Genomic DNA, 15,589 nt, shown 5'->3' with positions numbered 1-15,589 from the left:
TGCAGTTTGTAAATTAAGGTTTATAAAATAAAAATATATATTCCAATCGCAAATCAAAACAAAACAAAAAAAAGCGTATTTTGGTTTGGCTTTGCTTTTTGTTATATATATATATATATATATATATATATATATATATATATATATATATATATATATATATATATATATATATATATATATATATATATATATATATATATATATATATATATATTATTTTTTTTATTTTGTATTTTTTTTTGCATTCTATTTGAGTTACTTTATTGAGTTTACAACTCCCTGGCGCTGATTTGTACTGTTTTTGTACTTATTTTGATTATTATTATTCCTCGATTGTTTGTAAATGTTGCCGTTTATAAATTAAGGATTATAAAATAAAAAAATATATTCCAATCGCAATTCAAAACAAAACAAAAAAAAGCGTATTTTGGTTTGGCTTTGCTTTTTGTTATATATATATATATATATATATATATATATATATATATATATATATATATATATATATATATATATATATATATATATATATATATATATATATATATATACATAATTCTATTTTAGTTACTTTACTGAGTTTACAACCCCCTGGCGCTGATTTGTACTGTTTTTGTACTTATTTTGATTATTATTATTTCTAATTTGTCTGTAAATGTTGCAGTTTGTAAATTAAGGTTTATAAAATAAAAATATATATTGCAATCGCAAATCAAAACAAAACAAAAAAAGCGTATTTTGGTTTGGCTTTGCTTTTTGTTATATATATATATATATATATATAATTTTTTGCATTCTATTTTAGTTACTTTATTGAGTTTACAGCCCCCTGGCGCTGATTTGTACTGTTTTAGTACTTATTTTGATTATTATTATTTCTCGATTGTTTGTAAATGTTGCAGTTTATAAATAAAGGTTTATAAAATTAAAAAAAATAAAAATATATTCCAATCTTAATTCAAAACAAAACAAAACAAAAAAGCGTATTTTGGTTTCACATAAGTTCACATTCTGCCACAAGATGGCAGCAGTGTGACGTCATGAAGGCTTTACAATCTAAACAGAAAGAAGAAGACGAAAAAAGCCGGAAGTTAGCAAAGCGTTCCAAAACAGACAAAGGGCGAAGACGACGAACTGCCATTAAGTTACAAACATCGAAAATGCTGAAAGAGTTGGTGAAGGAGCGACTCATGGCGGCGGCTGATGAAATATTCGCGCTGGTCGAAAGAACGATCGCGTGCTACGAGGAGGAACTTTCTAGAACGAGAGAGGAGAAGGAGCGACATCGACGACAACTGGAAGCTGTTTTGCACATTGAAGGTTTGTTTGATGGATCAGCATTTCACTTAACTAGGGTTGCAAAATGCCGCTAATATTCAAAGTTGGAAACTTTCCACGGGAATAAACATAGAATGCAACATGCTAGATCCTGCAGCATGATTATTAGCTAAAACAACCTGATTTAATGCAAATTCAGTAGAATTTCAACCCTGCACTGTGCATTCCTCCATCACATGTGCAGTGCATTCTTCCATCACATGCACAGATAATTGCCAGCATGCTACACACTACAGCAGCGCTATCGAGGTATTTGAGCCCAAGGACTGGTAAGTGTTGATGATATTACTGGGGTAAATATATTCGATCTATGGTATTTAGGTGTAATAGTGGTGTAATTGCTTGTTACTGCATGACTGTAGACTACTCCAGCAGACTTACACTCAAGCTAGCTAGCTGTTCCTGTACTTGTTCAATGATTTTGGGGCCAATATCTCTAGCTAGCTAGCTAGGTTTATGTACCACCACAGTCTCATAATGAACCCAAAATATTTCTCCGTTAGCCGTGATGCTAATTTTCTCTATGTTAAATCCCATTCATTTATGCTAACAACGTTAGCGATCCGAATTGACCTTTTTTGCAAATACTAAATCAAAAGGTGTAGTTTCCTCTGCCTTCTGTTCTGCTAGCCATTCTGTTGTCATACAAGAATGTAGCTTATAGTTTGATTTAGCATGTTCATTTATTCATCTAGCCCAGGGGTCGGCAACCCAAAATGTCGAAAGAGCCATATTGGACCAAAAATACAAAAACAAATCTGTCTGGAGCCGCAAAAAGTTAAAAGCCATATTACATACAGATAGTTGTCATGAGATATAAATTGAATTAAGATGACTTAAAGGAAACTAAATGAGCTCAAATATAGCTACAAATGAGGCATAATGATGCAATATGTACATATAGCTAGCCTAAATAGCATGTTAGCATCGATTAGCTTGCAGTCATGCAGTGACCAAATATGTCCGATCAGCACTCCACACAAGTCAATAACATCAACAAAACTCACCTTTGTGCCTTCACGCACAACCTTAAAAGTTTGGTGCACAAAATGAGACAGAAAAAAGTGGCATAAAACACGTCCTAGAAAGTCGGAGAAAGTTATACACGTAAACAAACTACGGTGAGTTCAAGGACCGCCAAAATTAGTAGGACAAAACGGTGCTCGCCACATACTCGAATCAGTGAAGCATGTTTAATATAAACAGTGTGATTTATAACAATTAGGGAGGTTTGTGTCATGTTTGTCCTCATACTGAAACCATATTAAAACAAAAATATATTTTTTTCCCCTCATCTTTTTAAATTTTTCATACATTTATGAAAAAGCTCCAGAGAGCCACTAGGGCAGGGGTGGGCAATTAATTTTCACCGGGGGCCGCATAAGCAACCCGGGCACTGCTGGAGGGCCACACGACTATATTTCAATTAAATTTTGCTCAATATTATTTTTGATATACCGTAAGATAAATAATAATGATGATAATAATAATAATAATCAAGAATAATAATAATAATTTAATTTAACCTAACTTAACTTTATACAAAAGCAGATTGCTTTTGATGGTCACTTTATCCTGCATTATCCAACATTTTTCCCTATCAGATTTGGACAACCATCTGTTGTTAAAAATAGTTTTTAATCATATCTATTCTATATTGTTTTTTTTATATTGGTTTTATATGTAATTGTTTTTTCTTTTTATTCAGTCGTTGGTGGAGCTAAGGATAATATTTGAATATTGTTTTTAATATTGTTGTGCAGCACTTTGGAAACATTTTGTTGTTTAAATGTGCTATATAAATAAAGTGGATTGGATTGTCACACCTGCCAGCTTGTCCCAACACGCATTTACCTCTGTGAACAAGTCATTACCTGTGGTTGTCTCTTTAATTGACTGCATCAGAGATCTCATCCAAAGTTAGCGAAAAACAGTCCATGTCTCCGGGCATTATCAGCGCAACAATGTCCAATAAGCACTCCTTAATAAACTCTCCGTCAGAAAACGCCTTACTTTTTCTGGCGCTTTTGTGAGAAATGACGAAACTTGTCCTGACGGCTGCATCTCTGGGGGTGTGAAATATGGCACAAAGTCCTTGTTGGGTTTGCAGTTTTACCATCAACGCATCAGCCTCCCTTGCGCGCGCTTCATCAGACACATTCCGGTATTTTCCCTCGTGTTTCTTCGTGTAGTGGCGATTAAAATGATATTTAAACACAGCAACCTGTGTACCACACATTAAGCACACGGCTTTATCATTAATTTATGTAAAGAAATACTTGTTGGAAACACGCCATTCCTCATCAACTTTTCATTTTTTAGCGTCTCATCACTTGTCTCTATGCACCTTCACTCACAGGTTCCCCCCGGACATACGGCATAAATAACACATTTCAAAATAAAAGCAGCACAGTTGTATTGCGCGCACGACATAGATGTTTTTTAAACTTTATTTTGTAATTTGTAATTGCGCCGTTCAATTCACTCACAATCGCACACGCACATACGTCCACACGGAAGTAATACAAATAACGCTTTTCAAAACAAAAGCAGCACCGTTGTATTGCACACTCGACATAGATACTTTTTGAAATTTATTTTGTAATTTATGATTGGCCTCACGCGGGCCGGACAGGGATGCGCAAAGGGCCGGATGCGGCCCGCGGGCCGTACAATGCCCAGGTCTGCACTAGGGCGACGCTAAAGAGCCGCGGGTTGCCGACCCCTGATCTAGCCTGTTTCTATTCATTTGTCCGTCAGTCAAATATTTTTAAAGACTACTCCAGTTGTTTAGCTGACTATTTATATCTGTGTGTGGCATTGCATTAGTCTTTTACAAGCTTCTCATCTCATTCTACACAATAAGATGGACGGTGTCCAACTTTGAATAATCAAAAAAATGGTCAAAATGTCCAAACTTACCGAGCTTAACTTCCCGTGGTAAATTTCCGGAAATTTCCCGGAAACTTTCCACCCCTTTGTAGGGATGATGTTTGATAAGAAATTATCGAGTTCGAGTCTACTATCGAATCCTCTTATCGAACCGATTCCTTATCGATTCTCTTATGGAGTCCAGATAGGTTGTTGTATATGGAAAAAACACACAATATTTGGTTTAACAAAAGCTCACTTTTATTTTATAAGAAAAAAATAAAATAAATAAATAAATATTGACTGTTACGCCCCTAAAAAAAAAAAAAAAAAAAAAAAATGACTGTTGTTACCCAAAGTATATTAAGTGGGATTTTTCAGAAAAACAAATATATAAGGTAACACAAAAACAAGCTGTCTCTGTGATCACTATAGGTGTATAAATAATAATATAGTGTTAAATAAAATCAGTCCCTTGGGCACAAAACTGAAAATAATACAGCTCTCCAAAAAGTGCACTTCTGCTGCTATTGGAACATAACTGTTTGTTATGATGCTTTGACATTTTTGCACTTTATTTCTTTATTGAAAGAAAATTCTATGAAGAGAAAAGTTGTTTGCAAATGTGGTTACAATGCTAAAAAAATGAAAAGTTAAAGCTAAAAAAAGAAATACACTTTATTGAGTTAACATTATTTCTTTATAGGGGGAAAGATGTGATGTTATGAGCTAGGGAATATAACAACTACACTACCCAGCATGCAACGGGAGTGACGAGCATGCGCGGTAGCCCCGAAAAGTGTTGTTGCATGTCGCCACCCGTGAAAGTAAACGTCAAGAACTCAGCCAACACGCCTCGTCTGCATTATTTATAATTAGACAGACAACACATATACAGTGTGATTTTGTAACGTTTACAAGGAAAGAAAAACAAAAGTTAAAAAAGGGAGATGTGTTGTATATATATGTATGTGCTGCGGTTGCTATAAGAACGTTGCTCCAGCTGCCGTAAAGGAGGTGCGTTGCTAGCCTGGTTGCTATGTTTCCGGTTGGTGGTAAAAGTGTTGGTCATGTGTTTGTAGTCTGCTCAAATCTCCCAGTAAAGTTATTCATTGGATTATACCTTTTTGTTTTGAACTTTATTACACCTTGGAGCACTTTTTCCCGTCCATTGTTTTTCCTGCTTTCGCTATCTGCGCCTAATGACTGAGCTACGTGACGCCAATTCTTGTGATGTCCCACGGAGCATTTCTGGTCGGGACGGGATTCGTTCCGAGGGGTTCGAATATAGAACCAACTCTTTTTCTTTACTATAGTGGTCTCGATAACGGGTACCGGTTTTTAAAAAGGGATTCGAGTCCGAGGACTCGGTTCTTTTCTTATCGAACAACCGGGAAAACCGGTTTCGAGTATCATCCCTACCCCTTTGCAACCCTAGACTTTACACATTTGAAAACAATTGTTGTGCTGAATCTTCCCCGTCACTTAGAAATGACGACCTAAAGAGAAAAATGTATTAAATGTAAAAAAATGTATGATTTTGTGATTATATATAATCCCCTCGGCTATCAAGTCAGAAAGCAAACGTCAACAAGCCACGTAAACAACATTCTAGAATCACGTGGAACACTTAACAGTAAAATGAAGGTGCAACAATCAGGAGTGTGTAAGAAATGCTCAATAAAGTGGAAGAAAAAAAGTGTGAAGATGTAAACATAGAGCAGGGGTGTCCAAAGTGCGGCCCGCAGGTCATTTTTTAACGGCACATTTTAAAAATACGATTGGGAAAAAATTAAAAACATAAAAAATGGTATAAAAGAGCAAACAGGTGAAATGTAGCAAGAAAATGTTGCATTATTTACTCTAATAACACAAAGCTGCCACGCAGGCTGTTTCTTTCTTTAAAAAATAATAATGAATCAAAATCAACGTCATTATGAATTATTGACCTATTCAAGGCTCCAATTACGTCACATTAAATATTCCACTTTGAGATATTTTTTTGGGGAAAATGTTGCATATTTTGTGGTTGCCATATAAAAAACTGCGCTGTGTTTTTTTTAAAGAAGGGCCTCAAATGCACAAACAAAGAACATAAACAACAATAAAATGTATAATTGGCGGATAGATCTGAAGTTGAGATTATTGTGTTAAAAGTAAACAGTAACACTTTAATGAGCAGGACCCTTTTGGATCCCCAATAATGTTAGTGTCATTTGTTTTTAAGTGTCATTGCTCAAAAAATAATAATGAATTAAAATCAACGGTGTTATGAGTTATTGACCTTTTTAAGGCTCCAATTATTATATAATGTCAAATATTCCACTTAAAAATTTTATTGGGTGAAAATTAGGGATGTCCGATAATGGCTTTTTGCCGATATCCGATATTCCGATATTGTCCAACTCTTTAATTACTGATACCGATATCAACCGATACCGATATCAACCGATATATGCAGTCGTGGAATTAACACATTATTATGCCTAATTTGGACAACCATGTATGGTGAAGATAAGGTACTTTTTTTAAAAATTAGTAAAATAAGATCAATAAATTAAAAAAAATTTCTTGAATAAAAAAAGAAAGTACAACAATATAAAAACAGTTACATAGAAACTAGTAATGAATGAAAATAAGTAAAATTAACTGTTAAAGGTTAGTACTATTAGTGGAGCAGCAGCACGCACAATCATGTGTGCTTACGGACTGTATCCCTTGCAGACTGTATTGATATATATTGATATATAATGTAGGAACCAGAATATTAATAACAGAAAGAAACAACCCTTTTGTGTGAATGGGGGAGGGAGGTTTTTTGGGTTGGTGCACTAATTGTAAGTGTATCTTGTGTTTTTTATGTTGATTTAATAAAAAAAAATAATAATAAAAAAAAATAAAACCGATACCGATAATAAAAAAAACGATACCGATAATTTCCGATATTACATTTTAACGCATACATCGGCCGATAATATCGGCAGGCCGATATTATCGGACATCTCTAGTGAAAATATTGCATATTTTGTGTTTTTTTCCATAAAAAACTGTGTTTTCTTTGACAAAAAGAGCATACAACTTAAATCTTTAAAAACGTTATATTGACAGATAGACCTAATGTTGATCTAGAGATTTAAAACTTGAATAATAAAAAAATAATAATACTGAATAATGACACATTTTTTATATTTTTTGACCAAAACCCTTCGGGGTCCCCGGGATCAAGCTTGAGTGGAGGCCTAAATGTATTTTTTTTATACATATATTGGTTTTTTTAAATAAAAAATATCAAAATGGCCCCCGCTTGCTTTGATTTTTCAGTGTGCGGCGCTCAGTGGAAAAAGTTTGGACACCCCTGCCATAGAGGAACAGACAGAGTTACATCTGTGCTCCAAAAGCAGACCTGGGCAAGTTAAGGCCCGGGGGCCACATGCGGCCCGTTAAGCTTTTCAATGTGGCCCGTCGACATTCCCAAATCATTTATTTAGATGTTTAAAGGCCTACTGAAATGATTTTTTTTTATTTAAACGGGAATAGCAGATCCATTCTATGTGTCATACTTGATCATTTCGCGATATTGCCATATTTTTGCTGAAAGGATTTAGCAGAGAACATCGACGATAAAGTTCGCAACTTTTGCTCGCTGATAAAAAAAAGCCTTGCCTGTAGCGGAAGTAGCGTGACGTCACAGGAGCTAGTATTCCTCACAATTCCCCGTTGTTTACAATGGAGCGAGAGAGATTCGGACCGAGAAAGCGACGATTACCCCATTAATTTGAGCGAGGATGAAAGATTTGTGGATGAGGAACTAGAGGCAGTGATGGATGTATCTTTTTTCGCTCTGACTGTAACTTAGGTACAAGCTGGCTCATTGGATTCCACACTCTCTCCTTTTTCTAGTGTGGATCACAGATTTGTATTTTAAACCACCTGGGATACTATATCCTCTTGAAAATGAGTCGAGCATGTGAAATGGACATTTAAAGTGACTTTTATCTCCACGACAATACATCGGTGAGACACTTAGCTACTGAGCTAACGTGATAGCATCTGGCTCAAATGCAGATAGAAACAAAATAAATAAGCCCCTGACTGGAAGGATGGACAGAAGATCAACAATACTATTAAACCATGTACATGTAACTACACGGTTAAAAATTCTCAGCCTGGTAAGGCTTAACAATGCTGTTGCTAACGACGCTAAGGCTAATTTAGCAACTTAGCAACCGGACCTCACAGAACTATGATAAAAACATTAGTGCTCCACCTACGCCAGCCAGCCCTCATCTTCCCATCAACAGCCGTGCTCACCTGCGTTCCAGCGATCGACGGCGCGACGAAGGACTTCACCCGTGGGTTTGGCGGCAAGCATCGGCTAGGCGTAGTAAGTAGTCCTTGTTGTGTTGCTGTAAGTATTGTACTTAGCCGCTAATACACCGATCGATCCCACCTACAACGTTCTTCTTTGCAGCCTCCATTGTTCATTAAACAAATTGCAAAAGATTCACCAACACAGATGTCCAGAATACTGTGGATTTTTGTCGAAGAAAACAAGAGGTTTTTGTATCGGGTCCGATGGGGTCCAACCACTTCCGTGGATTTTGTGACGTCACGCGCATAAATCATATCCAAAGGAGTTTTTCAAGCGGAAGTGTGGCGGGGAATTTTAAAATGTCACTTTATAAGTTAACCCGGCCGTATTGGCATGTGTTGCAATGTTAAGATTTCATCATTGATATATAAACTATCAGACTGCGTGGTCGCTAGTAGTGGCTTTCAGTAGGCCTTTAAGGTGTAAAGTGTAGCTGCCATTATGATGTGCACTCATCTTTACACATGACCAGAAGTCTTCAACTATACTAAGTCTTTACAGGCTTGGAATCTGCTCTTTTGCATGATATACTAGTTACTATGGTCATCTCATTAGTTACTATGGTCATCTCATTAGTTACTATGCTCATCTAATTAGTTACTATGGTAATAATGGATTCGATTTTATATTGCGCTTTTCTATTATTAGATACTCAAAGTGCTCACAGAGAAGTGGGAACCCATCATTCATTCACACCTGGTGGTGGTAAGCTGCCCTGTGGTAGACTGACTGAAGCGAGGCTGCCAGTTTGCGCCTACGGCCCCTCCGACCACCACCTATCATTCATTCATCATTCATTCACCAGTGTGAGCGGCACCGGGGGCAAGGGTGAAGTGTCCTGCCCAAGGACACAACGGCAGCAATTTGGATGTCAAGAGGCGGGGAGCGAACCTGCAACCCTCAGGTTCCTGGCACGGCCGCTCTACCCACTACGCCAGGGGTCACCAACCTTTTTGAAAGCAAGAGCTACTTCTTGGGTAGTGATTAAAGGCCTACTGAAACCCACTACTACCGACCACGCAGTCTGATAGTTTATATATCAATGATGAAATCTTAACATTATAACACATGCCAATACGGCCGGGTTAACTTATAAAGTGACATTTTAAATTTGCCGCTAAACTTCCGGTTCGAAACGCCTCTGAGGATGACGTATGCGTGTGACGTTGCCCGGCGAACACGGGTATGCCTTCCACATTGAAGCCGATACGAAAAAGCTCTCTTTTCATTTCATAATTCCACAGTATTCTGGACATCTGTGTTCGTGAATCTGTTTCAATCATGTTCATTGCATTATGGAGAAGGAAGCCAAGCAAGCAAAGAAGAAAGTTGTCGGTGCGAAATGGACGTATTTTTCGAACGTAGTCAGCCACAACAGTACACAGCCGGCGCTTCTTTGTTTACATTCCCGAAAGATGCAGTCAAGATGGAAGAACTCGGATAACAGAGACTCTAACCAGGAGGACTTTTGATTTGGATACACAGACGCCTGTAGAGAACTGGGACAACACAGACTCTTACCAGGATTACTTTGATTTGGATGACAAAGACGCAGACGTGCTACTGTGAGTATGCAGCTTTGGCTTTTTTTTGCGTATGTACGTAACTTTTTTAAAATATATAAGCTTTATGAACCTTGGGTTAGGTGAACGGTCTTTTGGGCTGAGTGATTGTGTGTGTTGATCATGTGTTTGAATTGTATTGGCGTGTTCTATGGAGCTAGGAGCTAGCAGAGGAGCTAGGAGCTAGCATAACAAACACGCAGGTGTTATTATGCAGGATTAATTTGTGGCATATTAAATATAAGCCTGGTTGTGTTGTGGCTAATAGAGTATATATATGTCTTGTGTTTATTTACTGTTGTAGTCATTCCCAGCTGAATATCAGGTACCGTGAGTATGCAGCCTTGGCTGCTAAACATTCGATAACTTGACCGTATGTGCGCGTCACGTACGTAACTTTTTAAAAATATATAAGCTTTATGAACCTTGGGTTAGGTAAACGGTCTTTTGGGCTGAGTGATTGTGTGTGTTGATCAGGTGTTTGAATTGTATTGGCGTGTTCTATGGAGCTAGGAGCTAGCAGAGGAGCTAGGAGCTAGCATAACAAACACGCAGGTGTTTTTATGCAGGATTAATTTGTGGCATATTAAATATAAGCCTGGTTGTGTTGTGGCTAATAGAGTATATATATGTCTTGTGTTTATTTACTGTTGTAGTCATTCCCAGCTGAATATCAGGTCACCCCCGGCTCTCACAGCATCTTCCCTATCTGAATAGCTTCAACTCCCCACTAGTCCTTCACTTGCACTTTACTCATCCACAAATCTTTCATCCTCGCTCAAATTAATGGGGAAATTGTCGCTTTCTCGGTCCGAATCTCTCTCACTTCATGCGGCCATCATTGTAAACAATAGGGAACTTTGCGTATATGTTCAACTGACTACGTCACGCTACTTCCGGTAGGGGCAAGCCTTTTTTTTATCAGATACCAAAAGTTGCAATCTTTATCGTCGTTGTTCTATACTAAATCCTTTCAGCAAAAATATGGCAATATCGCAAAATGATCAAGTATGACACATAGAATAGATCTGCTATCCCCGTTTAAATAAAAAAAATTCATTTCAGTAGGCCTTTAATGCGAAGGGCTACCAGTTTGATACACACTTCAATAAATTGCCAGAAATAGCCAATTTGCTCAATGTACCTTTAACTCTATGTTATTATTAATAATTAATGATATTTACACTTAATTGAACGGTTTAAAAGAGGAGAAAACACGAAAAAAATGACAATTAAATTTCGAAACATAGTTTATCTTCAATTTCGACTCTTTAAAATTCAAAATTCAACCGAAAAAAAGAGGAGAAAAACTAGCTAATTCGAATCTTTTTGAAAAAATTAAAAAAATAATTTATGGAACATCATTAGTAATTTTTCCTGATGAAGATTAATTTTAGAATTTTGATGACATGTTTTAAATAGGTTAAAATCCAATCTACACTTTGTTAGAATATATAACAAATTGGACCAAGCTATATTTCTAACAAAGACAAATCATTATTTCTTTTAGATTTTCCAGAACAAAAATTTTAAAATAAATTCAAAAGACTTTGAAATAAGATTTAAGTTTGATTCTACAGATTTTCTAGATTTGCCAGAATATTTTTTTTGAATTTTAATCATAATAAGTTTGAAGAAATATTTCACAAATATTCTTCCTCGAAAAAACAGAAGCTAAAATGAAGAATTAAATAAAAATGTATTTATTATTCTTTACAATAAAAAAAATAAATTTACTTGAACATTGATTTAAATTGTCAGGAAAGAAGAGGAAGGAATTTAAAAGGTAAAAAGGTATATGTGTTTAAAAATCCTAAAATCATATTTAAGGTTGTATTTTTTCTCTAAAATTGTCTTTCTGAAAGTTATAAGAAGCAAAGAAAAAAATTTATGAATTTATTTTAACAAGTGAAGACCAAGTCTTTAAAATATTTTTTTGGATTTTCAAATTCTATTTGAGTTTTGTCTCTCTTAGAATTAAAAATGTCGGGCAAAGGGAGACCAGCTTGCTAGTAAATAAATAAAATTGAAAAAATAGAGGCGGCTCACTGGTAAGTGCTGCTATTTGAGCTATTTTTAGAACAGGCCAGCGGGCTACTCATCTGGTCCTTACGGGCTACCTGTAACACCTGGCTTGGCATTCTCTTGCTGAAATAAGCAGGGGCGTCCATGATAACAACATATGTTGCTCCAAAAGCTGTATGTACCTTTCAGCATTAATGGCGCCTTCACAGATGTGTAAGTTACCCATGTCTTGGCCACTAATACACCCCCATACCATCACACATGCTGCCTTTTACACTTTGCGCCTAGAACAATCCGGATGGTTCTTTTCCTCTTTGGTCCGGAGGACACGACGTCCACAGTTTCCAAAAACGATTTAAAATGTGGGCTCGTCAGACCACAGAAGACTTTTCCACTTTGCATCAGTCCATCTTAGATGAGCTCAGGCCCAGCGAAGCGTTTCTGGGTGTTGTTGATAAACGGCTTTGGAGTTTTGACTTGCACTTACAGATGTAGTGACAAACTGTAGGTGAAATTAGATCATCTCCCACGGCACACCAGACTATCTAGTGTGCGGTGGCACAGTGGTTGAAAAACACTGGCTTACGTGCAGTGGTTTCTCCAGATTCTCTGAACATTTTGATGATATTACGGAGCATAGATGGTGAAATCCCTGAATTCCTTGCAATAGCTGGTCGGGAAATGTTGTTCTTGAACAATTTGCTCAGGCATTTGTCGACAAAGTGGTGACCCTCGCCCCCGTCCTTGTTTGTGAATGACTGGAAGCTGCTTGTATACCCAATCATGGCACCCACCTGTTCCCAATTAGCCTGTTCACCTGTGGGATGTTCCAAATAAGTCTTTGATGAGCATTCCTCAACTTTCTCACTCTTTTTTTGCCACTTGTGCCAGCTTGTGGCAAAGTGTAGCTTGCTAGGGGTTAATGCATGTGCCTCGCAATACGAAGGTCCCGAGTTCAATCCCGGGCTCCGGTAAGGACACAAGCTATGGATGACCCCTGTTGCGTTTTCCGGTCCAAATTCTACAAAATAGTTATTTTGAAGGCACATGTTTTTTATAAAAATGTGGCCCAACCTATTACACAATAATAATTTTCAGTATATTGAAACCTATTACTCGGTGTCAGTCTGATTTTTTTGTGGCTGAGTACGACGGCATCAGGCCATAAAAAGTTGCGAATGCCAGCAATTGGATGAGCAACACAATTAAATTCAAGAAAGATCATTCCGTAAAAGGTATTTCATTTGTCGGTTATATGTATGTTGCATTGTTATCTGCACGTTAATCTATAATTGTTCTCTATAAAATGTGTTTTGTGTTCATATTTGTAACTATCAGGAACAGACTAGGTGGATTCACATGATTTTTTTTTTTTATGAAAAAAAGTACTCTGTTGGTTTTAATATTAGTAAATATTGGCGGTAAATACAGTTTAATGCGGCTTGTTTTAATTGCAGACATTGCGGAAGGTGTTGCCATATCCCCATGTTTGGACTGGGAATTTTCCCTATTTAAAAATGGAGTGGCAGTGTCACAATGAAAAAATAAAAATGTTCCAAATAAGTCTTTGATGAGCATTCCTCAACTTTCTCACTCTTTTTTTGCCACTTGTGCCAGCTTTTTTGTATCATATTGCAGGCATCAAATTCCAAATGAGCTAATATTTGCAAAAAATAACAATGTTTTCCAGTTGAAACATGAAATATCTTGTCTTTGCAGTCTATTCAATTGAATATAAGGTGAAAAGGATTTGCAAATCGTTGTATTCTCTTTTTATTTAGCATTTACACAACATGACAACTTCACTGCTTTTGTAGTTTGTAGTCTGAGCCAACGTGTGCTTTTGTTTGTGTCCTGCAGACGTCCAACTTATGGTTGCTCGAGGAGAACTTCCCCCTCAGCTGCTGGGAAGTATTTCCACTTTGAAACAGGAGGATCCGCAGCCCCCCCACATTAAAGAGGAAGAGGAGGAACTCTGGATCACTCAGGAGGGAGAGTGTCTTCCAGGGGCAGACGAGGCTGATCCCACCACGTTGCCACTGAGTGGTTTCTCTGTGAAGACTGAAGACGATGAAGACAAACCACGAGTGTCCTCGCCGCTTCATCACAGTCCAAGTGAGGAGAACAGAGGGGCGGAGCTTTCAAGCAGCAGCTGGCCGCAACACCCGACAAGAGAAGCGGACCACTGTGAGGGTCTACTATCAGGTGGTGACGACACACACCTTGAAGTGGGCGACTGGGACAGAGAAGCTTTGAGCAGCGAAGGCGACTGCGAAGTCGACACGAGGACTCACGCCGCCAACAAACACTCTGAGCGCGCTAGAAGGAAGACGGGGAAAAAACGTTTCCCCTGCTCGGTCTGCGACAAAATATTCGCTCAGAAGTGCGACTTCACTCGACACGTGCGCACGCACACCGGGGAAAAACCGTACTGCTGTCTGGTCTGTGGCGCGAGATTTGCCCAGAGGTCCACGTTGACCAGACACATGAAAACGCACACGGGGGAAAAACCCTTCAGCTGCTCGGTGTGCGGGGAAAAATTCTCCCTGAAGGTAAACATGCTCTCGCACCTGAGGACGCACACGGGGGAAAAACCTTTCACCTGCTCAGTCTGCGGCGAGGGATTCTCCCGGAAGATGCACGTCGTCTTGCACATGAGGACGCACACCGGGGAGAAACCGTTCCGCTGCTCGGTCTGCGGCGACGCGTTTGCTCAGAGTTCCACTTTGAATAGGCACATGGGGACGCACAAAATGTGCTCGGTGAACCACGGCGAGACGTCCAGGGGGTCGTCCGGCACGTTTGTGGACTGATGTACTTCCAAACAGACACCTAACAATGTGAACGTCTCACATTACCAAGATTTATGTGGGAAAAGAAACAACATACGCATCTTTGTATTCACCACTTTTGATGCGCACAATTGAATATCTTCACTGCTCAAACAGCAATGTGGTTATACCAGTTTAGATTGTGGTAGGACAAAAATATGCTTTCATTTTACCGTTTAAGCTAGCGACCAGCGCGCTAGCTTTCTTCTCCGGTAAATAATAAGGGTGTCAAAAAAAAAGATTATTAATTGATCAAAAAACAAAAACAAATCCATTGTTTGTTTATTTGAATCATAGTAGACTTCTCTTGTTGCCTTATTTGTATTTGACTTTAATAAAGGATTTGGGTAGAATTTGATATGAAAAAAAACAGTTTATAGAGTTGTTTATCTATTGTGTGGCGGAATGTACACTACCGTTCAAAAGTTTGGGGTCACCCAAACAATTTAGTGGAATAGCCTTCATTTCCAAGAACAAGAATAGACTGTCGAGTTTCAGACGAAAGTTCTCTTTTTCTGGCCATTTTGAGCCCACAAATGTGATGCTCCAGAAACTCAATCTGCTCAAAGGAAGGTCCGTTTTGTAGC

General features: G+C 37.8%; 1 protein-coding gene across 1 annotated transcript; it reads left to right on the top strand.

Annotated features, from left to right (window-relative positions):
• Positions 1-1,043: 1,043 nt before the first annotated feature.
• On the top strand, positions 1,044-15,372 carry LOC133631875 (oocyte zinc finger protein XlCOF22-like). The gene is made up of 2 exons (XM_062024045.1): positions 1,044-1,323; positions 14,032-15,372. The coding sequence occupies exons 1-2, from the start codon at positions 1,044-1,046 to the stop codon at positions 14,982-14,984; spliced, it is 1,233 nt and encodes a 410-aa protein (XP_061880029.1). The 3' UTR covers positions 14,985-15,372.
• The last annotated feature ends 217 nt before the right edge of the window (positions 15,373-15,589 follow it).

This window comes from Entelurus aequoreus, linkage group LG17 (genome assembly GCF_033978785.1).
Source record: "Entelurus aequoreus isolate RoL-2023_Sb linkage group LG17, RoL_Eaeq_v1.1, whole genome shotgun sequence".
Lineage (NCBI taxonomy): Eukaryota > Metazoa > Chordata > Actinopteri > Syngnathiformes > Syngnathidae > Entelurus > Entelurus aequoreus.
This window is presented reverse-complemented; position numbering and strand designations above follow the sequence as displayed.